A 27,500-nucleotide genomic window follows, 5' to 3' on the forward strand; every position below is an offset into this window, starting at 1 on the left:
TCGTCAGGGGCGTGTCTCCTTCTACTGGAAGTACTCCCGTGACGACGGACAGCTCTCCAGTTCATTTTAGAACTCTCAGGAGGCTTGCCTCCTTGGGCGGGTAACTTTCCTTCCGAGGGAAGTTTTTCCTATCCAGGCTTGAGTTTTTCTCCTTTTGGGGGGTTCTTCTCTCGCCCTTTTTTTCGTGCGACTATACTCTTGGTGCTGAGCGATCACACCTGCAGTTTCGCTCAAGGGGCTGGGCAACTGCAGGAGCTCCTCTTCGGAGGATTGCTTCTTTTAGGTCACTGGCTGACCAGTCTCTTCTACGAAGTGTTTCTCTTTCGTTCGCGAGAGAGTACACTCATAGAGACTCCTCTTCGGAGGATTCTTCTGTTGCTGTTGCTGTTGGCCTCCCTCACCGTAAGGCCCACCATCCGCCTCGTCGTAAGGGCCTCTCATCTCCCTACAAGGGTGCTAAGAGGCGCCTTTTTGAATCTCCGTTTGCAGCCTACAACTCCTTTTTCTTGATCTTCCGCCTTGGTGCAGATGGACAGCAGTCTGATCACGTCTTCCGACGGGCAACGGTCTTCCCGACGGACAACGGTCTTCCGACGGACATCAGTCTCCCGGCGGACAGACAACGGTCTTCCGACGGACATCAGTCTCCCGACGGACAACGATCCCTTCGGGGCAAAGGGTTGCCTCCCACGGGGGTTCTTCCCTTGCGTGTCAGGGTTCCCCTGCGCGCCTTTCTGCTGTGTTCTCTCCTGCTCCTGCTCAGTGTTAGCGCACAGGCGCTCTCCTGCTCATCAGCGCTCTCCTGTTCGTCAGCACTCTCATGATGATCATCCCTGCTGTTCCTGTTAGTTCCTGTTACGCGCCCTGTGCGCCCACGTTCGCCCTCGCGATCTAGAACTTCGGTTCAGGTCGGGGTCAAGGACTCTTCTTCTATGCGCAGGCTTCCACGCGTTGCCTTCTGCTCGTCAGCGATCATCAGCTCGCCAGCGATCACCTGTCTCTCGGCGATCTCCGGATCGCCCGCGTGGGTTACAGCCGGCACGCCAACGTTCTCCAACACTTCTGAAGGAACATGGTTCGCCAGCTACTAGCTCACCTGCGCATGCTGCTCGCCATCGCGCGATCGCCTACCTTTGGATGCTGCTCGCCATCGCGCGATCGCCCACCTGCGGATGCTGCTCGCCATCGCGCAATCGCCCACCTGCGGATGCTGCTCGCCATCGCACAACCGCCCACCTGCGGATGCTGCTCGCCATCGCGCGAACGCCCACCTGCGGATGCTGATCGCCATCACACGACCGCCCACCTGCGGATGCTGATCGCCATCGCGCGACCGCCCACCTGTGCATGCTGATCGCCATCGCGCGACCGCCCACCTACGCAGATCAGCCATCGCGCGACCGCCCACCTGCGCATGCTGATCACCATCGCGCGATCGCCCGCCTGCGCATGCTGCTCGCGATCGCTCACCTTCGCATGCTGCTCTCGATCGCTCGCCTGCGCATGCTGCTCTCGATCGCTCGCCTGCGCGTCGACATGCCACAACGCGCCATCGCCAACCTGCGCGTTAGCGCTCACCAGCTCACCACCGATCGCCTGTTGATCCATATCGCCAGCGGTCTTCCTCGCCCACGCGGCAGCGCGTTTCCTCGCCATCGCGCTAACGCTTGCGTTCGCCGCCTCGGACTCGCGCTAATGCACCTGCCCACCCTCGCGACCGCTCGCCCGTGCGCCCGCGCGATCGTTCGCCTGCGCGCCCGCGCGACCGTTCGCCTGCGCGCCCGCGCGACCGTTCGCCTGCGCGCCCGCGCGACCGTTCGCCTGCGCGCCCGCGCGGCCGTTCGCCTGCGCGCCCGCGCGGCCGTTCGCCTGCGCGCCCGCGCGGCCGTTCGCCTGCGCGCCCGCGCGGCCGTTCGCCCGCGCGGCCGTTCGCCCGCGCGCCCGCGCGGCCGTTCGCCTGCGCGCCCGCGCGGCCGTTCGCCTGCGCGCCCGCGCGGCCGTTCGCCTGCGCGCCCGCGCGGCCGATCGCCTGCGCGCCCGCGCGACCGCTAGCCCGCGCGACCACTTGCCTGTGCGCCCGCGCGATCATTCGCCTGCGCACCCACACGCCCACGTGCTTGCACGTCTACGCTCATGCGCGTCCGCGCCCATGCTCTCCAATGTTCGCGCGTGGACGGTTTTCTGTCGCGCGGACGGACGGTGTTCCGTCGCGCGAACCGACGGTGTTCCGTCTCGCGAACCGACGGTGTTCCGTCGCACGCCGTTGCACGAACCAACGGTGTTCCGTCGCTCGAACCTACAGTGTTTCTTCGCACAAACATCGGCTTATTTCTTGCAGTATCCATTGCTCGTCTATGGGTTATCGCTCGACCACCAGCTCTCGCCCTTCCTACCACGCTCGCCCTCCTTCTGCGCTCCTTCGCTCACCTTCGTTTGCGTTCCTGCGTGACCGCGCATGGGCGCTTCCACGTTCGCCCACTTGCAAATCTTTGAATTACCATCGCGCGAGCTCCAGGGCGATTGCGACCACGATTCCCATTGGGGTTTTCGCAGCATGGCCAGCCTGGCGAGTTCTTCTGGAGCGTATTTCCAGAACACGGCCTCACCCCGTAAACGCAGAGCATGGCACTTGCAAGAATAGGAGAAACTTCAGGGAGATCTGAGCAACACTCCTCTTTCCAGAACCTGGGTTAGCCCTTCCCCGTCATTCCCTGGAAGGATTTTTGGCGGGGGGGGGCTTTCCGTTCGAGATTTCTCCATCGGACAAGGGGTGACTGCTTACCCCTTCCTCTGGGGGCTTACCAGGTCCTTTCCCTCCTCGGTTACGGCCCGAGGTTTGGTTCAAGGAAGCTACAGGAAGATCATGGGTACTTTCCTCCTCTCGAGCTCAGGCACCTTGGCCTTTCGTCGTTAAGTATCTAACTTGCAGACAAGCTCGATGTTGTACCATCTGGATGCGCTGACTGAGGGCTTCCTTCGGGTGTCTCATCTGTGGAGGTCGACGACCTCAGACACCCTTCCATCCTTGAGAAGAGTTTGTGTGTGCCCAAGGACAGAGACTTAGACAGCGGCTGTGCGGAGGAAATCGACTTCCGTTTTCACTCCTCCAAGGCGCTTTCTTCCAGACTGCAGGGCTCCAGCGCCCTTTTCTTTCAACCACGTCGGCCTAAGTTATCGGCTACGACAACTGGGACAAGGTGTCCAATTGCAGTTTCCTCCTGTCAGGAACAGATGGCACGGGAGGCTCCCCCGGGGGGGCATAGTCCTAAAAGGAGCGGCAGAGTTCACGAACTCTAGGATTGCAGGTTTCTCGCTGGGAGGATGCTTAAGGTTACTCATCCGGATGACAGCTTCCCGATGCCCATTCCCGCACAATCTCTGTGATCAGCCAAGGATATCGCGCCTGCCGTCTCTGTCAGCGAATTCAGTGTCTCTGAACCTCTATGCCATAGCGTCGGCAAGAGTGGCCCGGTTGGGCAGAATGATTCATACCTTAGGCGAAGGTCCTCCATAGGATCATCGACGGCTTCACCCCCGGCCTCTTCAGTCGATCCTTTCTTGTAGGGAAGGGTCTGAGAGGGGAGTTCCGTAGTCGACCTCTCAGCCCTGATCAAGTTTGTCGAACAAACTTCGGCCAGCGTAGGACAGCAGAATCGATCAGACTGGTAACGAGGCGACAGGATTCCTTAAATTCCTGGTTCGGAAGGACGGGTACTTTCAGTTTCCATTCCATCCATCTTCCAGGGAGCTCGTGGAATTCAGCCTAGACTGCAAGTATTCCTGCTAATGATGCAGTGTGGCTATCCCGCCGTGGCATAGCAGGTTTTTTTTTTTTTCCCCCCAGAGAACTCTCCCTGCTTTCCTCATGGCCGCTCAGGTGCAGGCTTCCGCCTCCTCTGCTTTTTGGAGGGCTGGTCAACTCCGGTAGGCTCGGGTTTGACCTTCTTCAGCGCCGGGACAAGCTTCCGGATGCTTACCATGAGTGTGGGTTCATGGTACTTTGCTTGGAGCCTTCTCTTCTTCTGCCTCAACATCTGGAGTATCTGGCCATGATATTGAGTCAACGGCCTTACCACGTTGGAAACCCCGCTTCTCGTCCGTTCAGCGAGGTTAAGCAACGTCGGTTCTGGTCGGTACTTGGATGGGTGACCACCTGGGGACGCCAGATTCTGTTGCCACATCCTCCGAGCCTTCCTTTCAGTTGGCGGTGGCAAGATTGAGGAGAGTCGCAGTACCTGTTCTCAGTCAAGCAGAGCTTTCAGCCCTACCTTGGAACGTTTCCTAGTTCTCCTTTCCTCATTGACCCGTCTATAGTCCGAACGGTCGCCTCAGGATAAGTTCCATGTGGGGCGGTCCAAGTTCCGGTGGTTTCAGGCAACGTTTAACCGGACTTCCTGGCCCCTATGGGACCAGCGGAACTATTAGACCTGCAATGGGTGTTGACCTATGGAACCTCTTGATGGTAGTGGATATTCTCGTCCTTTCCCCACATTCTTGATGCTGTTCTCGGACTCGTCAAAGGAAAGGGGGGGGGGGGCATGTTCCGGTCCAGGCCTATAGTCAAGACCTGAAGGATACCTCTCCATCATTCAGGCAGGCTTAGGGGCCGTAGTCTGGCCCCTCTACAGATCCTACAGCTCCTGCCGAGTCGCCCCGTGCGCGTCAACTTCATGATTCTGGCGTGTTCTAACCAACAGCGGACGCATTTTCACACCTTCACATCTTGCAGTAGAGATACCGGGATGATTGAGATTATCTCAATACCACCATTGGCTCTCTCATTCCAGGCAGAGGAATGTTCTCTCCGACTATCCGAGCTGAGCCTCGTAGAAAGAGTGTACCTGGGGGTCTTTGACCTTGAGTAACCAGCAAGTCCTGGTCTGGGGTACCTGATCGCGACAGCTTGGAACCTCAAGCTTCCGCTGTTCTTCCCCCCAGTCTCAGACCCCGAGACTCTGGCAAGATGCATTCCGGTGATGGTGGGACAACTTCGACGCCTGCGTCTTCCCTCCTTTTTGTCTGTGGACAATGGGTCTCAACAAGACCAGGTTGTCTGTCAACCTTTCAATGGGAGAGCTCCACTGGGACTATGCGCAGAACGGTTTCTGGACCCTCTGCTTCCCCTGACGGAACTCCCGGGAGAGCTTCTCCCACGGCGCAGACTACTCAAACAACCACACTGCGACATCTCTCCCGAACCGGGGCGTCGCTTCGGCTTCATGCCTGGAGACACTACGCCTCCTCCTCAAGAAGAGACAACCCGCTACAGTCGCGGTACGGAGGTCGCGTCATCTGCGATAGTCATCCGCAGGGGTCTTCCAGGCAAAGTGAAGAGTCTTCGGTGGTTGGTGCCGTGGGAGATATACCTCTTCCCTTGAGGCCTCTGCTCCAGCAATAACTGTCTTATTGCCTTTCGGCGGGAGGAAACTCCTTTCCGCTCTCGGCAATGAAGCCTGTCGCTCAGCCTTTCCCTGACCTTCAGGCTTAAAGGAATAACTTTTTCCTGCCCGCTAGATCTTTCCTCGCTCATGCGAAGCTACGATCGTTCTGCCCTAGTCGGAGGAAGACCTCCAACTTGGAGCATGGCTCGGACTTTTAGTCCTTTAAGAGATCCTCTCAAGACCCTTTACGACAGTCCTCGGATTGTATTCCGCCTTGGGTCTCCTGCTCACTCTGGCCACGGCCAGTGTGTAAGCAATCTTCTTGGTCTCGACTCCGCCCTTTCTAAGGAAGAGGGGAAGGCAACATTCAGGTTCGCTCCTGAGTTGTTGGCTAGACTCAGAATCTGGGGGTCCCGGCCCTTCGGTCCAATTCATTCAAGATTTCGAGTCTCCATTCTGTAGCTGATGTCCCAAGACCTTCTCTTTCTTGCCAGTAAAGGAATCGAGAGGTTAGCTTTGGGAACAGCTGCAGTTTGTCCTCAGTTGCAGCCGATTTGGGAGCACAAGGAGGACACGGGGGAGAGTCACCAGTATACCTCTTCAGCCCGGACTCATGGACATTCATCTCAACCTGTCTCCAGACCCTCCCCCGTCACGTCGCCCTACAGCACGATGTTGGATACATCGCAACGTCCCTCGCCTTCGAGTAATACTACTCTGTGACGCAGGTGCTACAAGCTGGAGTCTGGAAGCGTCTAATGACTTTTGCAGCCCGCTTCCTGCAGGGCGTGACCCACAGGAGTCTCGATACGTTTTCTATCGCTCTGTGGTGGCTACACAACAGCTGGTCTAACCTCAGGCTCCTTTTTGGACAGGTAGCAGAAGGTTGAGGGCATTGTTATCAGGTTTTAGTCTGCATGAACGAAAGAAGTATGTCTGGCCCTTATTTCTTTCTTCATCATCCCCTCTACTGGGAAGCAGCATCCTGGTCTCTGCATAGCTGACCTCAAACCTCTGCAGGTAAACCATGCTTCCTTGTGTTCCGAGTATTGAGTCAATACTGTCGCGTCCCCCATACCCTGACGAGGTGGTATTGGGAACGTCCTAACCCAGAGTTCCTTCTGGAACTCCAGGTCAACTGCCTAGGACGGTCACACTTCTTCCTTCACACACAAGCTTATGTAGGCCACACGGTTCCTTGCGGAGCAAGGAACTTGTGAGGTGCAGGGACTCCTTTTCTCGAGTGCGACTCACTCGGATTCTGAGTCCCCGGGTAAAGCCAAAGCCAGTATGGCTGGGGACTTTCCACCCTACCTAATGGGTAAGTCACCCATTGTAAATAGCGTGGTTTGTATTTCGGTTACGGAACAAATGACAAATTTGAAAATAATTTGTATTTTTCCTAACCATACAAACCTTAGCTATTTACACATATTTGCCCGCCAGCCCTGTCCCCCAAGACAAGTCCTACCTCTAAGTGAAAGTGAGCATTCATCTGTGTGTGAGGGGGGGGAGGGGTAGCTAGCTACCACTCCCCTACCCCCCCCGCTAACTAGCGCGGGGGTAATACACCCTCGTTAAATTCTAATGGCTCTCCATTTCAGCTGCGCTAAAAGGTAAACCCATTGTAAATAGCTAAGGTTTGTATGGTTAGGAAAAATACAAATTATCTTCGAATTTGTCATATTTCGATATATATATATTTATGTATTATATATATATATATATATATATATATATATATATATATATATATATATATATATATATATATATATATATATATGTGATAACATTGTTAGTGTTTTTGTTTATATGTTGTAGCTTTCCTTACAGTCTATGTTCCTGTTTGTGTGACAGTAGAGTATGACGGGATCTCAAAGGCAGAGAACCTGCCCTCCCGACCTTTTCCCCTTGGGCATTGGTCATCCCGTTGGCGGATAGCCTTCTATGTGACTCAGCCGCCGCCGCAGGAAATCGTCATCGTTTGGATACTCCTCTATCCAGCTGTTGTCGTCACCTTCCCCTCTACGTGGAATCTGCTGGGGGAAGGGAGTGTGGCCTGCTCAAAGCTTGATTTTGTTCTTGCTCTTTCTCAAGGTCATGGTATTTCATTCTTCATGGGCGGTTGGCAGTATAGTTTGCCGGTGGGTAGGGGACCTTTCCCATTCGCGGGTTAGGTTGCACTTCCGAATGCTTTCTTCATTAATTAAGTGAAAGTATAATTGTTTTTAATTTAACTTTTCAGCTTTATCTCTGCAGGGAACCCCCTTCCTGCTGGAGGCTCGAGTGGTTCTCCCAAGTACAGTAATACCTCGACATACAAGTGTCCCAATATACAAGAAATTTGAGATACGAGACGATTCCCTGTGCGGCCGCTAGGTGGCCAAGTGTGCGAGAGGTTGCTCACGTGGACAACATCGCTCGCTCTTTCCCATCGGATCTCCATTGCGTAAAGTTATCTCTGAGCATCGGTTGTAGTGTTTGCATTTTTTACGTGATTTTTTACGTTTATCAGTACAGAATTAAGTGAATAAGCAGTGGGTCCAAATCAAGCGAGTGCAAACAAGGGTAGTGAAAAGAAAAAGCGTATGATGACAATCGAGATAAGCATGAAATAATCGAAAAACATGAATGGTGTAAGAGTGACTGAGCTGGCTCGCCATTATGAGAGGAGTACATCAACAATATGTACTATCCTCAAGCAGAAGGATGCTCTAAGGAAGGAAATCAGAGACATGTTAGCAAAGTGGCAGGAGTTTTCTGATTGTATGAAAAAGAGGCACCCGGACAAGTTGGCGTGTGGTTGTGCGTTAGCCTTTTTTGACGACTTGTGTACGTCATATTCATAACATTTTGAAGGGGAGACAAAAGCAAACATCCCTAGATAGGTTCCTTTTAAAAAGACCGGCAAAAAGTGAAGGTGAAAGCGAGTCAAAAAGCGAGGAAAAAAGAGCTAAGCCAGAAGAAGAAAAGTAAAAAAATTAAAATTAAAACAAAATTAGAACCAAGTTTAGTGTAACGTAAGATTAACATTTATTTTTAAGTGTGTACAGTAAGCTAATTTCATTTAAGTTAAATTTAAAGTTTAAGTTAGGTTTCGTAGTTTTACACAAGTGTAGTGTACCGAACGTGTTGCCGTCAAGTCTCTCTCTTCCCCTTTTTCTTTCCCTCCTCCTCTGCATACACCGCCGTTAGCCACTACCGTCTGTCTCGAAGGTAAGAACTCCATAATAATGTCACATTTTATTGCAGATCATAACCAGTACATAGGTGTTTGTTATTTCGTGAGCATAGGTTGTTAATTAGAACAATTAAAAACATTTTTCCACTGTAATATACTGTTGTTAGGGTTTTTTCAGTTTGGGAACGGAGTAATTTTTAAAAATCCTTTTACATGATCTGAGATACGAGTGAATTGACATACGAGCTCGGGTCCCGGAACGCATTGATCTCGTATCTCAAGGTACTACTGTAGTGAATATTCTTAGCTGAATTAATTAATTGTAATTCTTCTTTTGTTATAGTTTTTACGCTGCCACTCGTATACTCCTGTCGATGTCGGCCGGGGAAGGGCGTGCGCAGTTCTTATTTTGTTTTTGTTCTTTCGGTGTACACTTTTCCCATCTGTAGACTAGATGCTCCTCCCGAGGGAGTTTTTGTTACATACTTTGGTTTATTTTTCCTCAGTTAGCAATGCCGTTCTTCATTCAATTAAAATAGCCAACATAGAAGAGCATTGCCATTCGTGCCTGTGGAATTTTCTGTCACTGTGCCATCACTTACCTATCCTTCTGCGCCTGTGCAGCTCCTGGTCAGCACACCGTCTTCGAGGAACTAGCTCCGGCTATGTTTTCTCATGCAGTGCATGATGCAGATCTTCAACTTGAACAAGGCTTGTTGATGGGAAGCAAAGAATGCTGCCCAGAGGTCCGCCTCCAGGGATTGGACTACTTTCCTTTCTGAGGGGGAGTTATCTCTTCCCAGGTGTTGGGTTGTCTTCCCTTCTGAGGGAGAACTTCCCTTCATCATCATCATCACATCACATCTACACAAATTGCTGTTGCTGTTTTTTCACCTAAGTCTATTCTTCCCCCTTGCTGAGTTGACCCTTCCGACGGCCCTCGTCAGACCAACTCTCCTTGCCACCTGTTCGTCAACGAACTCCGGTGTATGACTCTTCAGCTAGTTCCAACCACACCGTTGCTCATCCTTCAGAGACCCGTCGGCAAATAGGAATTTGCCATTCAACAATGGTTACCCCCTCGCTGACTTGTGGTTGCCATCAACGGCAGAGCACCGCTCGCTGACGGACCAGGCTGCCTTCGTTTGGTCATCAGTCACCATATTCGGCTCAGAGATTGCTGATTTGCTGATCACCGATAGATTGCCATTCACCGACAGTTCGACACTGAACAGCCCACCAGCAGCCTTCAACCACTCACTAGTCACCCTCTGCCCATTGTTCCCCTGAAGATCGGAAGGCAAACGACACCCTCTTCGCTGCTCGACGTTCGCCATCACCCTGATCCACTAAACGATCAGCAGTTGATCGGCAGTCCCCATCAGCAGCTTTTAGACAGGTGACTACATGCGATAACTCTCAATCTGCACAGTGTCCATGATAACCAGCTCTTGACTATCGCCAATGTTTGCCAGAACAGCATTGTTCTAAGGAATAGCATCACCCCCATCAGGGCGTCCAAGGTAAGGTCAAGTGTTGCATTACCCACTTCTTCATCAGTTCAGGCTGAGTTCTCTCCCAGGGAAGAATCCTTACATGGTATCACGGCCTGTTCGCTCATCTCTTCCTCTACAGGTCAAGACCCCAGCGTCACTGAGCTCCTATGCGAAGGGATCCGTATTGGGCTGAAGTCCACACCATGTTTGAGAAGGTTAAACAGCGGTAAGTCCACAGGTCTTCATATGCTTGCTGGACCTGAACGACGCATACTTCCAGATCCCAACCCTTCCATCTTTAAGGAAGCATCTGAGATTCAGTCTAGACAACAGGAAATACCAATTCAGGGTACTGTGCTTTGGTCTTTCTACAGCACCCCAAGTCTTCACCAGAGTGTTCGTCGTAGTATTATCTTGAGCTCACTGGATTGACATCTGTCCCCTCCGTTATCTGGACGACTGGCTGATCCTAGGAGACTCAGTGACAACACTTCTTCAGCACCAACACAAACTTCTGTGGTTTTGCCAAGACCTGGGATCATGGTAAACCTCGAGAAGTCAATCCTTGCTTCCCACTCATAGACTGGTATACTTAGGAAGGATTTTAGACTCCAATCTCCACAAAACCTTCCCATCAGACAACAGGATAACAAGGCTGAGAAAGGTCGCAAGACCTTTACTCAAAGTGAGAAGAACTCCCAGCCCAGAAATGGCTGTCTCCTCGGACACCTATCATCCCTGGCGTGTCTAGTTCCCAATGGCTGCCTCAGGATTCGTTATCTTCAGCGGCAGCTTGTATCCAATTGGAATTAAGCCCTTGATTCCCCCGACATTCTGATTTTTATGGGACCAGAAGAGGTGACAGACAAGAATCTGCGGAGGGATGTAGACCTTCTCATCGTCCCCCACTTACTTGGTGCTGTTTTTCGACACATCGAAAGAAGGGTGGGCAACCAACGTGTTGCACAACATTACCTCAGGCCTCTGGCTAGAGTCCAAATAGTACCTTCACATAAATCTCTTAGAGATGAAGGCTGTCTTTTTGGCCCTTCAACAGTCCCATCAGTTCCTGGCAGGCCACTCAGTGGTGATGATGAGCGACACCACCACAGTAGTGTCTCACATCAACAAACAAGGAGGTACTTGTTTGTAGCCCCTATCCCATCTAACAGTAGAAATACTGAGATAGGCCAGAGTCCACTTAGTACCGCTATTAGCCCCCTTCATTCCAGAGAGAAGCCCCTTTCAATCTAAGCAGTTAAAGGCTATTGCTTGTCCTTGAGCCAAGTCTTAAGGCTTAAGGCCACGACCTTTCCTCTTCATGTGAGCTGTTAATGCCATAAGGAGTTTTGAGCAGTCCTGCCCTCCGAGAGGACTTAAACCACTGGTATGTAACTCCTCAAGAAATTCTAGCTAAGAAGTAGGCTCCGCATAAACCTTTAAAGCAACCATTCGACAAGGATCCAACTCAAAAGACAGTTTTCCTTCTTGGCCTGACCTTAGCAAAATGGGTAAGGAAGATTCATGGCTTGTCCCATACTGTTACTCGTTCCAAGAGATAGAGAAAGATTGCCTTTTCCTCTGTTCCTGAGTTCCCAAGAATCTGACTGTGCAAGACCCTAGGTTTGATACCTTCATGATCTCACTCTGGGAAGCAACCGACGATTTGGATGATTTATTAATACACTACTGGAAGCAGACTTGCCCCGTGGTGCCACAGTTCCAAAATCTGTTCATTAGCACAGGAAATTGTAAGAAGAAAATCTTCAGGAACACCTATTTCCTTTTTGTCTTTGGGAGTCAATAAATAGAGGACAAGGATAAGCAGCAGAACCAAAATAGTTTGCTCATGCAGGCATTACCAAAGTTAGAGGAGTAGGAGCTACACTAAGCATTTAGGAAGAACCTGTCAATGAGACAAGTTATGAAGACTGTATTCTGGAAGTGTCGGACAACCTTCGCAGTCCATTACTAAGGGAATGAACTTACAAGTCCTTGCATGTTTTTTTCTCTAGGACCTATGGTTGCTGCTAAGCAGGTTGTGTAGAGCACTTAGCTCCCTCACAGGATTAGAAACATCTCATCTAAGATAAGGTTTATGACACCAGGTAGGATAAGAGTAAGAATGCCTGGCCTTTTTTCTCTATTTTTCCCCCCTTGGTGTGTAACCGTGAGCCGTTATGTTGTTGAATTGACCTTTATTATTATTATTATTATTATTAAATGCTAAGCTACAACCCTAGTTGGAAAAGCAGGATGCTATAAGCCCAGGGGCCCCAACAGGGAAAATAGCTCAGTGAGGAAAGGAAACAAGGAAAAATAAAATATTTTAAGAATAGTAACATTTAAATAAATATTTCCTATATAAACAATAAAAACTTACACAAAACAAGAGAAAGAGAAACTAGATACAATAGTGTGCCTGAGTGTACCCTCAAGCAAGAGAACTCTAACCCAAGACAGTGGAAGGCCATGGTACAGAGGCTATAGCACTACCCAAGACTAGAGAACAATGGTTTGATTTTGGAGTGTCCTTCTCCTAGAAGAGCTGCTTACCATAGCTAAAGAGTCTCTTCTACCCTTACCAAGAGGAAAGTAGCCACTGAACAATTACATTGCTGTAGTTAACCCCTTGGGTGAAGAAGAATTGTTTAGTAATCTCAGTGTTGTCAGGTGTATGAGGACAGAGGAGAATCTGTAAAGAATAGGCCAGACTATTCGGTGTCTGTGTAGGCAAAGGGAAAGAACCGTAACCAGAGAGAAGGATCCAATATGGTACTGTCTGGCCAGTCAAAGGACCCCCTAACTCTCTAGCGGTAGTATCTCAACGGGCGGCTGGTGCCCTGGCCAACCTACTACCATAAACTACCATACCAACATCATTTTATTGCATATAAAGATAGAAGTAATATCCCTATCTGCCTGACAAGGGGAGGATGTAAACCCATCACTTTAACCCCTTTGCTCTGATGACACTGCTTGACGTCAAATTATGTCGTGTTACACAAGATAACATCCTGGATACGTCATTTACAAATAGAAACCATATGGAAGTTAAATCACTCGTATATCGTACAAATGAGTACAGCACATGGTTGTATATCACACAGTTCACAATCAGGAAATTTCAATAAAGAATCTCCTCCCCTCCCTGATTTTAGCCCCTCCTCCTCCTTTCTTCAGCCAACCAACAAAGTCTTTATTCCTGATTGTGTAAGAGATATTTGTGTCGTTTTTCATGTCACCATGTAGAATCACACCACTCTCTAGCCAATTGTTACATTCCCTACCTGAGGCATTACTCAAACCACCTCAGATAACCCCAGCTTAGAGACGTATGGATCCTCACATCTCGCCCCACTGCCAACCAAAATACTTGTGATTCTAGTTCTTATTCATGATTACCGTTATGTAAGGTCTATTTTAATGTAATTTTATGTCATACATGTTCAAGTCACACAAAAGGTACTAGGTAGCATTCTTTAACAATCATCTCTTCTCTGCCTCTGACTTCCACCCAAAATGTCATCAAAACATTTTACCAGTAATGCAAGTTTTTGACACGATAAGATTTGTTTTTGTTATTTTATTTCCTTTTTCTCAACTATCATTTATACAAAATATCATCATCTTTATGTCTTATATATTTTGTATAAGTATTATGCATTGTTTTCTTGAGTAAAAGTTAGCTTACTGTCATTTGATCCATTTATTGACATTCTATGCTGTATGTCATGTTCCTATATAAATGCAATCTTTATTTCCAAACCTGTGAAATACCCAAAACATTAATTTTTCAGTTCATAGTGACAGTCACCCACATGGTGGAATGACACAAGAACAAACAAACCTTATGTCTAAGTAACTAATTTTCTCTCTCTCTCTCTCTCTCTCTCTCTCTCTCTCTCTCTCTCTCTTGAGAGAGAGTGGGACGGAGGAATTCCAGGGTGACAGGGGAGGCAAGAATGAAATAGTGCTATTAGTGCCCCGCAAAGCACATTGTAATTGCTGACTAGTGGCTGACCCCTAGCGAAACAGGCTCAACTGCTCATGAGGTTGACGTAGCTTTTGTTCCTTGTTGGAGTCCTCGGCAACTAAAAACGCCCAGTTGCTGCTTCTTGGTAATACTCAGTAGTACCTAAGAGTATGGCTGTTCCTACATGTCCAAAAATCCCAGTAATCGCTAGCCTTCCGCTGTCAATCCTGGCAAGAAAATAGTCTTTTTCCTTGTGCTGCTCAGTTGGAAGCTGCGGCACGTTAGGGACAGCCCAACTTTGATGAGACTCGACTGTTGGTTTGGGAGCATGTATGGGAGGTTTGGGACAGTAAAGATGGAAAGTTACCAAGGATTAGGCAGATGTGGCAGCAGGTGGGTAACTATCAGCCACCCCCCCCCCCAACTTTTTTATACTAGTGGTCACAAAGTTGATAGTTATAGAATTTATTAGCTGAGATTTCCAAACAGACTCTTTAGACAATATAACAGAGAAATTGGAAATGAGTGAGATTCTGAAGTTGAAGCATAAATGTGCAAAATTCCAAATAAACAAAGGGTACGTAGACTACAAAGATAGGTGCGCTGCTAACCTGCTCTGTAATAGTGTATGTCTTTAGTGTCAGCAAGAACAGGAAATAGAGAAATTGAAAAATGAATACTAAGGACTAAGAAAATAATTAAAAGAGGTCATATGACGTCAAATTACTAAAAGTTAGAAATAAGGATCAAAGAAATCTTAGATGATGATGTAGAAAAGGGGGTTAGTATCCAAGAAATACATAATAAGGTAAAGTCAAAGACAACCTAGAGAGTAAATAACAAACAAAAATAGAGTTCATGAAACCCACTAAAGAAAGGGTAGCTAAGGCTAAGAAGACTAAACAACAGCCTGGAAATGTAACTTAACACCTAAAAAACAGATTCTCCCCCCTAGCAGAGAAAGAGGAAGATGAGTGTATGTTAATCAGAGGGGAGAGGTCAGGTCCTATCCAGGTGCCAATGCACAGAAGATAAAAGACGTGGTCAGTAAAACTATAACAGAGAACAAGAAGACGACTATTATTGTACAGGCAATTGGAAATTACTTGAAAGGATACTGCTGGCTAAACAGAATCTTTGGTTAAATATCTTGGAAAAAAACTGTTGAAACAGCTAGAAACAAGAGCAACAATACTATAGTTATAGGTTTTCTCCCAAGACTCAATGTCAGCTAATTCACTCTGAGTAAGGCCATAGGGATAAATGAAAGGCTTAAGTCTGCATGCCAGGAAAAGAAAGAGAAATTTATAGATCTTTGTGATACTTTCTATGGCAAGAGAAAATTATATGGAAATGATGGACTACACTTTATTGAAGAAGGCAAGAGTGTATTGAGAAACCAACTTAATCTCAGCCTTTACAATTACTGAGACACAGTAGACCAAGAACAAACTAGACCTTTAGAAAATACTCCAACAACAATTAGAGAAAATTTGGCGGAAAACTTAGATAATACAGATAAAAGTAAAACTAAAACATTAGTAAATCAGGGGAACTAGCAAAGCCACAGAGGAAGAGAAAAAAGAAAATGTCCTCAGAGTGGCACAATTCAATGCTCAGTCAGAAATAAAATAGAAAACTTAAGGGCAATGATAGCTAGAGAGGAACTAGATGTCATAGGCATTACAGAGACTTGGATACAAGAAAGAACAAAGGATTTTATCGGAGAATACAAAATCCCAGGTTTCAAGCTTTTCAAGAAGGATCGCCCTACCAAAAAAGATGCGGGGGTAATGCTCTATGTTAAAAATCACTTAAACCCCATAGAAATTAAATTATAAACCAAATGTGAAGTGACATGTGCAAACATCAAAACTATTGGAAAAACCTGTCCATATTAGTAGTATATAGACCACCACATCAAACACAAGAACAGGACGAAGAGCTGTATAGACAATTTGAACAAGAAATTAACAATAAGTTAGCTGTCCTAATAGGAGAATTCAGTGCAGCTGTAAAATGGTACACTGAATTCTACATGAAAGACTGATGGACATAGACTACTAGATTTTGTCAACAATGAATTCCTTCATGAGTGGGTCAATAAGCCACTCAGGGGAAGCAACATACTAGATGTTGTGCTAACAAAAGAAGAAAATTTAGTATCCAGTATTTCAGTAGGTAGAAATATTGGCAAAGGTGACCACAGAATAGTTGAGTTTCAGGTAAATCTTCCTCATCTAAAAGAAAGGATAATTATAAAAAAAAAACCTAGACTACAGGCGTAGTAACTGAATAAAACTGAAGGAATACACCAAGAATTTAGAATACGATGAAACAGAGAGCATCAATACATAATGGGACTCCTTTGTAGAAATATATAAAGGAAAAAGGGCTAAATGTATACCGCATTGAAAAATTTTACCAAATGGAACTCCACCAACCAATGCAATAAGAAGTAGAGACAGGAAACATAAATCAATGTGTCCACAGCCTTTAATTCATGAAATTTCTGAGCACAATAAGTTAAGCCTAAATGTAGATAAACTAATTTGAAAGGCCAAGATCAATGAATAGAAAAGAATGGCATCAGTTAGTAAAGAAAACCCAAAAGAATTTTGTGCATATGTAAACAATTGAAAACCAATAAAAAACAACATTAGCCCATTAAGAGACTCAGAGGGTAATCTTATAACAAATGATTTGGAAAAAGCTGAATTGATGAGTGCATATTTCACAACTATATTCACTATCGGGAAGAATCAACGACACTCCTTGAACCAGCTATCACATATGAAGGGCCAACAACCATTAAATAGAATCACATTTACAATGGATGATGTCAAAAAGAAAATAAAAGGACTCAGTAAGTCTAAGGCACCAAGTCCAGATGATATTCATCCAAGAGAGATTATAGAACTAGAAGAGGAGATAACCTCACACTTTTACAAAATTTTCCAAAAGACAGCCAATGAAAGAAAGGCACCACAAGAAGGGAAACAAGGCAATATTTCTCCAATGTACAAGAAGGAGCCAAAAGAAGAAACTGGCAACTACAGACCAATGTGTCTAACTTCAGTGCCTTTCAAAATTTTTGAATCAATTATAGTAGATTCAATAGTAGAACATATAGAGAAAAAAATCTTCTGATAGACAGCCAACATGGTTTTAGACAAAAGAGATCATGTTTGACAAATCTTTTGACATTTTTCCACAACATTTCTAGCATCTATGACAAAAGCAGGGCAATAGACATCATATACCTAGACATTAAAAAGGCTTTTAACAAAGTTCTTCCTGAAAAATTAATGGTCAAAATTAGAGCACTAGGCATCATTGACGAGCCGGCTAAATGGATCGATGATTGGCTAACAAATAGAAAAAAGAAAGTTGTAATCAATGGAGAAGCTTCAAAGTGAGCAGCTGTTACAAGCAGAGTACTTCAAGGATCCATCCTTGGACCATTTTTATTTCTGATCTACATTAACGACATAGATTTAGGATTAGCTAGTAGAATAGGCAAATTTGCCGGCGATACTAAATTGGGTATAAATGCTGCGAACTCAGAAAACATAGAAGCCTTCAGAGAGGATCTAATGAAGCTAGGAGAATGGTAGAATAAATGGCAAATGCCTTTCAATTGTGGGAAATGTAAAGTCATGCACATAGGTTATAGTAACCCACAATTAGATTACTCACTGATGGGTAATGGAATAGAAAGTGTGGACCATGAGGAAGATCTCGATATTACTATTAACAAGGATTTGGAGTTCATCAAATAGAGCATAAAACCTGAAAAGTAAGCACAGAAACTAATAGGCTACATAAAGAGACAATTTAAGTACAGGGACAAAGACATTGTACTACAGCTGTACAATTCACTCGTAAGATCCCATTGAGAAAACTGAGTCAAATTCTGGGCTCCAAGTTTTCAGAATGGTATAGATAGACTGGAAGCAGTACAAGGTAGGGTTACCAAACTAGTTCCAACACCGAGGCAATTTGCATTCAAAATGCTTAAAGGAATAACAAATGTAGATTACAACAATCTATTCATGCTTAGCACAAATCAGTCCAGAGGTAACAGATACAAACTGAAATTGAAAAGATACAACACCACTCAATGTGGCAATTTTTTTTTTTACATACAATGAATGAATGAATGATATGAAGTTCTCTGGCATCCTGACATCAAAGGTCATTGACGCCGTCTTTACATACAAAATAGCAAATACTTGGAATAGACTTCAGTGGATGTAGTAAACAGTAACACAGTAAACGAGTTCAAGACTAACTTAGACAAGATCATGAGAACTCTCTTAAAACTTAAACTAAATGGCTCTACCAAAATGTAAATCGAGCCTCCTGGGATGGACTAAAAAGTCTTGAGACATCCAAAATCCTTGTAACACATTCTCTCTCTCTCTCTCTCTCTCTCTCTCTCTCTCTCTCTCTCTCTCTCTCTCTCTCTCTCTCTCTCTCTCTCTCATTGAATATTTCTTATGTCAAAGGAAACAAACGAATATTTTCTTTACATTTCTGTAGAACGTAAAGTCCATTAATACTGACGAGTAGTTTTATATCTTTCGATGGCTGGTTATTGTGGAACAATTTTTTGATAACATAGTCACTTCAATAAATATGATTTTTTTTAAACAAAATCACAGTGCTTTGCTATTATTTAGAGAAAATTATATAAAACAAACATCTGAAAAGTTCTGTAATAACTTCACCATCATATCATCATATACTAAAAGCACTTCCCCCAATTTTGGGGGGTAGCCGACATCAACAAGAAACAAAACAAAAAAGGGGACCTCTACTCTCTACGTTCCTCCAGCCTAACCAGGGACTCAGCCGAGTTCAGCTGGTACTGCTAGGGTGCCACAGCCCAACCTCCCACATTTCCACCACAGATGAAGCTTCATACTGCCGAGTCCCCTACTGCTGCTACCTCCGCGGTCATCTAAGGCACCGGAGGAAGCAGCAGGGCCTACCGGAACTGCGTCACAATCGCTCGCCATTCATTCCTATTTCTAGCACGCTCTCTTGCCTCTCTCACATCTATCCTCCTATCACCCATAGCTTTCTTCACACCATCCATCCACCCAAACCTTGGCCTTCCTCTTGTACTTCTCCCATCAACTCTTGCATTCATCACCTTCTTTAGCAGACAGCCATTTTCCATTCTCTCAACATGGCCAAACCACCTCAACACATTCATATCCACTCTAGCCGCTAAATCATTTCTTAAACCCGTTCTCACCCTCACCACTTCGTTCCTAACCCTATCTACTCGAGATACACCAGCCATACTCCTCAGACACTTCATCTCAAACACATTCAATTTCTGTCTCTCCATCACTTTCATTCCCCACAACTCCGATCCATACATCACAGTTGGTACAATCACTTTCTCATATAGAACTCTCTTTACATTCATGCCCAACCCTCTATTTTTTACTACTCCCTTAACTGCCCCCAACACTTTGCAACCTTCATTGACTCTCTGACGTACATCTGCTTCCACTCCACCATTTGCTGCAACAACAGACCCCAAGTACTTAAACTGATCCACCTCCTCAAGTAACTCTCCATTCAACATGACATTAAGCCTTGCACCACCTTCCCTTCTCGTACATCTCATAACCTTACTCTTACCCACATTAACTCTCAACTTCCGTCTCTCACACACCCTTCCAAATTCTGTCACTAGTGCCCCCTGTGGCCGCGGGGGCATAAAACAATTAGAATAGCGCCAACGTTATCCCTACGTGTCGTAAGAGGCGACTAAAAGTGACGGGACGAGGGGGCTGGGAACCCCTTCTCCTGTATAAAAAATCCTGTGAGACAGCAACTTCACCATGAATGTAAAAAAGATTTTGATTTAGATTTAAAGACAATGGAAAATAAAGCAAACTTCTAAAATATTTATTTTGTATTATTATTATCATTATTATTATTAAATGCTAAGCTACAACCCTAGTTGGAAAAGCAGGATGCTATAAGCCCAAGGGCCCCAACAGGGAAAATAGCCCAGTGAGGAAAGGAAACAAGGAAAAATAAAATTTTTTAAGAGTAAAAACATTGAAATAAATATTTCCTATATAAACTATAAAAACTTCAACAAAACAAGAGGAAGAGAAACTAGATAGAACAGCGTGCCTGAGTGTACCCTCAAACAAGAGAGCTCTAACCCAAGACATTGGAAGACCATGGTACAGAGGCTATGGCACTACCCAAGACTAGAGAACAATGGTTTGATTTTGGAGTGTCCTTCTCATAGAAGAGCTGCTTACCATAGCTAAAGAGCGTATTCTACCATTACCAAGAGGAAAGTAGCTACTGAACAATTACAGTGCAGTAGTTAACCCCTTGGGTGAAGAAAAATTGTTTGGAAATCTCAGTGTTGTCTGGTGTATGAGGACAAGAGAATCTGTAAAGAATAGGTCAGACTATTCGGTGTCTGCGTAAGCAAAGGGAAAGAACCGTAACCAGAGAGAAAGATCCAATGTAGTACTGTCTGGCCAGTCAAAGGACCCCCTAACTCTCTAGCGGTAGTATCTCAACGGGTGGCTGGTGCCCTGGCAATCAGCAGTATAACAAATAAACATGAAAATGTAGGTTATTATAGAGTAGTACATGTATATACGATTGTGACAAATCTTGTATATATCTTGAGTGCAAATCCGCGGCTTCCTAGTGAAGTGGTTAGGTTAGCATTGCATTTTAGATATCATATCCCATTGGTGATATAGGTTCCTTCATGACTGTCGGTCTTTTATTAGAAACTTACCCTATCATTTAAAACATTGCTTGATCAGAAGGAAATGGATTGTAGTTGTCATTCTAGCACCACTCCAGGTCCAAGTGCTCGTACATCCTGGGTTTTTATATCAGCCAGTTTGGTCGTAGGAACTTCCTCTCTCCGTAGGATAAGTATCCTATTAAAGGAAAAAAGTTTGTATTCGTATAGGAACAACTCACAAACTTTAAGAATAATTTGTACTTTTCTAACTATATAAACTTGATTCCTTTTAAGTTAATTTTCAGCCCCATTCATCCCACAATTTCTAGGTGAAAGTCAAAGTGGCTACTCAGTGAGCTGGCATAGGGGCAGGGCTTCTCTGCCACAAGCCAGTAACTACCAATGCCAGGTTTGTATAGCTTGAAAAAATATAGATATTTTCTAAAATTATTAATTTTTATGATGTGGTACTACTGCTTGGGGGCCACACAGCAGTGTAACCCTCCAAAAGACGATTTTGACAAAGGAAATGCCTGGTTATTGTGAGGTATAGTGTAGCCCCAAGACCCTCCCCAGACTCATAAATGGAAGGGGATCATTACAATGACACAGTTCTTTGTTGAAGAGATGTAAACAAATGCATAGGTAAGCATTGTCTTTAGAATTAGGAATATTACTCGGTGGGTGGATTGTAGTCAGGCAGCAAATTAATTCAGCATTGAAAGTGCTGTGATTGTTCAATTGAGCCTCCCATTGATGTCTTATGTTCACTTGGTCTGTGCTTTGTATATTAATGCACAAGCCCTAGGGCAAGGAAGACAATATTTTTTTGTTATATTATGTTTAGGGTTCCCTGGTCTAACCTCTAAAGGGAAATTACTTTGGCGAGTACACAGCATCTCCTCCAAAAATAGGATTTTCCTTGGTCAAATGCCCTTTTTTATTCTAGTGTGCTTGACAGATTTTTTTTTTCTTTTATTTTCAAAGTTTCAACTTTTCAAGGGCCTGTAAGTCTAAGTTATAGATTAGTGTTCTACCCATGGCTGCTTTTTTTTTTTCATCAGAACTACAATGCTTTTATGACGTCTTTATGGTGTATTATTAAATTTGTTTAGAAATTAGATTCCTCTGAGAAAAAATTACAGTATAAGATTATTATTTTTTTTGCAGGTGTTGTGGTTGTTGAGACATCATGAAAACCCACCTCTGCAAAAAGGGAAAGGCAAATCTGCAGATGATTTAGTTGATCGACAGTTACCAGAACTATTGTTTCACATGGAAGAGATTCGAGCTCTCGTTAAGAAATATTCACAGGTTAGTAATGTTTGAAATTGATATGTATTATTTCTGCAATATATTTTGAATTATTTTATTGAAGCAGGGGTGTAAGTCTTGATTTATTTCCATTTTTACCATTCAGGTTTTACAGAGATACTACATCCAGTATTTATGTGGCTATGATGCTATTGCTTTGAACCAAATTATTCAGTCTCTCCAGAATCTACCAGAGGATGAGTCTATCATCTTGTCATCCATGTGTAATGAAATTGGCAATCTATCTGTGAAACAAGGTAATGTGTCTTGTTTTATTCTTTGATTCTTTCTTTCACAGAATTAAGAAAGGTTTGTGGTCTTTTATTTTATTATAATAACAGTGTCTACTTTTGTGTTTCTATGTTTTCTATTCTTTTATTACATTAGTTCCACAATGGAGAATACAATTTTTTTAGGAATATTTAGTTGTGTAGCTTTCAAAGGGAATTAAATTTTCCCAGTGGTAATTTTCTTGCCCTTTTAGATAGTGTATAGAGAAATGTTATAGTTTTTAATGCATTCTCAGTATTTTTTTTTTGTGTGAAAATGAATGTTAAATGAGATTCCTGCTATGGTTCTTTTTTTAAATCTGTTCATGGTAACACATTTAATTGTATAATTGAGTTATTTTGGATAATTGAAAAATGGGATAGGGATGCAAAGTTGAGAATAGCACATACGATTGTTTATTCAACATTATTACGCACTACACTGTTGTTCAGACTTATTTTTTTAGGGGAGGGCTGACACCCTAAGGTCACATTTTATCATAAAGTTAGATTTTGAGATTAGGAGTGAAATAATTAGTTAAAATTGTTTATATGATATTTTTCAACTTATGGTTACTGAATAGAAATAAGGAAACCAATAAAATTCAAGTTCGTATTAATAATATGAAAATAATAGTATTTTTCAAGTTATGAAAAATGATTTTGTCTCCCAAGCCATATTCCTACTTTTTTCTTAACCTGTAAGTTTTCACGATTTGGAAATTTCAATGAATTCTAATTTCTCATCTCTGAGAAATTAGTATTACTTTCTTAAATGTTAATTTTGAATAAAAAAGGGATTTTGACGAAGGAAAAATCTATTTCTGGGGAGAGACCTGTGACGGCCGGTGAAAAGTCCTTCTTTCTACCTTTTCTGATATAAATTTTCCAAATATACCAGAGAAAAATAAAAGCATGGAATGCAGAGGTTACTACCCTCGCGCGAGCACCTCGTGAGTGTCGTGTATACATCAGGGGCGTGTGAAAACCACTATTCACAGGCTGTCTTCCAATTAGATAACTCCTTCATCAAAGGGAAGGGCCGTAACTAAGACCCCAGAAACCACACGTACCACGCCACCGCCACCCACACGAACACCTTCTAGGTCATCCTTCTGTTTTGGACTTGCCCGCTAAGTCGTAATTGTTTTGTTCGGTGTTTTATTTGCAAGTGATTGTCGTTAATTCAACATGACTGACGTTGCTACTTCACCTTTACCAATGTTAAGTACCATAGTTTGTTTTGACAGTTAATTTGATTGTTAGTGGATGACTGAATTTTTGTGATATGTGATTATCTCTAAATTGATAGAGAATATAAAAATTATTCACTAAAACTCGTTAAAACTATATAAATCTATATATATATATATATATAGATATGTATATATATATTATATATATTATATATATACATATATATGTATATACATAAATATATATATATATATATATATATATATATATATATATATACACATAATATATATATATATATATATATATATATATATATATATATATATATTTATATATATATATATATATATATATATATATATATATATAAAATATATAAGTAAATACTTATGTATATATATAAATAAATAAGTGTATATTTATATATATAATGTATATATATATATATATATATATATATATATATATATATATATATATATATATATATATATATATATATATATATATATATATGAAATCCCAAGCAGACTGGAATAGGATTTTACATGATCTTTTGTGCTTGAATTGGTCACAATTATATAATAGTGTAGATCCTGTTGTCCCTTTGAATGAGAATCTAGTCAACATAATTGATAGGCGTATCCCTCCCGTGTGCTAAGGTACCGAGTGAAGGACAAACCGTGGTTCAATGATGATTGTAGACGTGCTTATTTGGAGAAACAGGAGGCCTATCATCTTTGGAAGGGTAACAGATCAGATTTGACCTGGAACAACTATACTCAAGCTTCAAGCTTTTGCTCAGAGAGTTTATGCCTGAACTGAAAAGGAGTACAATTTAACCATAAAAGAAACACTTTCTAGTACAACTCACGAACATAAATGGTGGTCTACCCTTAAATCTGCACTCTTTGGTGTAGATGCAACAGTTCCTCCTTTACTTAAACCAGATGGCTCAGTCACTCACTGTCCAAAGGAAAAGGCAACCCTTTTGGCTGATGTTTTTGACAGTAAACAGAGTAATGAAAAACTTGAACTTCCTCATTCCTGTTTTCCTGAGGCTAAACTAACTAGTTTAGCTTTTCGATCTCGTGAGATTAAAGCCTTGTTGGTGGACCTTGATGCTTATGGAGGTGTAGACCCAAATGATATTTTTCCTTTGTTTTTTATAAAGACAGCAGATTTCTTAGCTCCAAAGTTATCTGTTATTTTGCGCAAGTTAGCAAGAAGAGGAGCTTTTAGCACTAGTTGGAGAATTGGTAATGTTACTCCTCTATGTAAATGTGTTTGTGGTAGCTCAAGTCCCAATGATTACCGCCCAATTTCCATAACTCCCATATTATCTAAAGTTTTTGAACGTCTTCTGGCAAAACGTCTTAATAGGTTTGCTGAAGGTAATCATCTACTCCCTAGTTTGCAATTTGGTTTTCGTAAAGGCCTTGGAGCATGTGATGCCCTTCTTACAATCTCCCATGCTGTACAGAAATCCCTTGATTGTAGTCAGGAAGTTCGTATGATTGGCCTTGATTTTATTGCTGCCTATGACCGTGTAATCATGAGGCCCTTGTTTTCAAACTGAAACAGTTGGGAGTGGGTGGGTCGTTTCTTAGCATTATTATTGATTTTTTAAGTAATAGATCTCAAAGAGTTGTTGTTGATGGGCACCATAGTGATTATAGGAATGTGATATCCGGTGTTCCACAGGGTAGTGTTCTTGGCCCATTACTTTTCATACTATATACACATGACATGTGGTTTGGCCTAGAAAACAAGCTTGTTGCATATGCAGATGATGCTACTCTCTTTGCATCAATTCCATCCCCTGAATGTAGATCTAGGGTTGGTGAATCCCTCAATAGAGATTTAGCTAGAATTAGTGCATGGTGCAAATTAGGGGTATGAAGTTGAATCCCAACAAAACTCAAAGTATGATTGTAAGTAGGTCAAGGACGGTGGCTCCTCAACATCCGGATCTCAGTATTGATAATGTTTCTTTAAATACGTATGACTCTTTCAAAATTTTAGGTGTGATTCTTGACAGTAAATTTACTTTTGAGAAACATATAAGGTCTGTGTCTTCTCCAATTGCACAAAAAATAGGCTTATTGAGAAAGTCTTTCAAGATTTTTGGTGATCAATCTATTTTGAAGAAGTGTTTTAATTCTTTCATTCTACCTTGTTTTGAGTATTGTTCTCCTGTCTGGTGTTCAGCTGCTGATTCTCATCTTAATTTGTTGGACAGAAACTTACGGACTATTAAATTTCTTATTGCTGATCTAGATATTAATCTCTGGCACCGTCGTTCAATTAGTTCATTATGCATGTTGCATAAGATTTTTCATAACTCTGACCATCCTTTACATTCAGATCTCCCTGGACAATTCTATCCTGTTCGTAATACTAGGCAGGCAGTTAATTCTAATAGCCAGGCCTTCTCCATCATGAGGCTCAATACTACGCAGTACTCTAGAAGTTTTATTCCAGCTGTTACCAAGTTGTGGAATGATCTTCCTAATCGGGTGGTTGAATCAGTAGAACTTCAAAGTTGGAGCAAATGCTTTTTTGTTGACCAGGCGGACATGAGTCATTTTATAGTTTATTTATGACATATTTGTTTTTGATGTTGTTAATAGTTTATATATGACATGTCTGTTTTGACGTTACTTATTTTAGAATGTTTTATTGTTAATTTCTCTTCATTTATTTATTTCCTTATTTCCTTTCCTGACTGGGCTATTTTTCCCTGTTGGAGCCCCTGGGCTTATAGCATCTTGCTTTTCCAACTAGGGTTGTAGCTTGGATAGTAATAATATATATATATATATATATATATATATATATATATATATATATATATATATATATATATATATATATATATATATATATATATAGAGAGAGAGAGAGAGAGAGAGAGAGAGAGAGAGAGAGAGAGAGAGAGAGAGAGAGAGAGAGAGATGTATATACATATAAATACACATATATACATATATATATCCATATATATACACACATGTACATATATATTCATATATATACACATATACACACATACATATATACACTATATATATATATATATATATATATATATATATATATATATATATATATATATATATATATATATATATATATATATATATATATATATATGTATATATACATATATACACTATATATACATATACATACATATATATACATATATGTATATATAGGTAGTAGGTCGGCCAGGGCACCAGTCACCTGTTGCAATACTACCGCTAGAGAGTTTGGGGTCTTTAGACTGGCCAGATAGTACTACAATGAATCCTTCTCTCTGTTTACGTTTCATTTTCCCTTTACCTACACACACAGACACACACAATAGACTGGCCTTTTCCTTATATATCCTCCTCTGTCCTCGTACACCTGACAACACAGATCAATAAACATTTCCCGTTATAACACAACCCAAAATACAGACAAATTTTAATGTTTGTCATATCTATTGTATAATACAACTGGTGAATAGCAAAACCATCACTCTATAGACTAGCTTGTTGTATGATTGAAAATCCAGAATGATCAAAATAAAGGCGATTTTATATCATGCGTTTCCTAAACACGCTAAAAAGCACAATAGAAAACGACAACCAATGTTTTGTTTACGTTTATCTCTGATCACAACGAAGAAACAGACGCATTTATACATCTGTGTTTTTGAATTGACAGCAATTTTACCAAGTATAGATTATATGTTGAATTTGTTATTACCAATGTTCTAATTATTTTTTATTAGAACTTTCAAATAAATGAAATGAATGCCATTTATGAAATGTTTTTCTTTATGATGCCTCCTGAAACGGAAACCTTCCATTTGTTTACGCTCCATCTTCGATCATAATAAACAAACGAATGCATTAAACACACATGATCTAAGTCATAAC

The 27,500-nt window shown here is 42.8% G+C and overlaps 1 protein-coding gene and 1 pseudogene across 2 annotated transcripts in view; both read left to right on the forward strand.

The window, feature by feature from the left end:
• Hem (Nck associated protein 1 Hem) overlaps positions 1-27,500 on the forward strand; it is a 616,888-nt gene that overhangs the window by 403,099 nt on the left and 186,289 nt on the right. For both annotated transcript variants that reach the window (XM_068351161.1, XM_068351170.1), the window contains exons 9-10: positions 21,956-22,099; positions 22,206-22,356. In XM_068351161.1, the coding sequence (XP_068207262.1) occupies positions 21,956-22,099; positions 22,206-22,356 (295 nt within the window). The remainder of the gene's footprint in view (positions 1-21,955; positions 22,100-22,205; positions 22,357-27,500) is intronic.
• Positions 4,060-4,178, forward strand: LOC137630200 (5S ribosomal RNA; annotated as a pseudogene).

Source organism: Palaemon carinicauda, chromosome 2 (genome assembly GCF_036898095.1).
Source record: "Palaemon carinicauda isolate YSFRI2023 chromosome 2, ASM3689809v2, whole genome shotgun sequence".
Classification (NCBI taxonomy): Eukaryota; Metazoa; Arthropoda; class Malacostraca; order Decapoda; family Palaemonidae; genus Palaemon; species Palaemon carinicauda.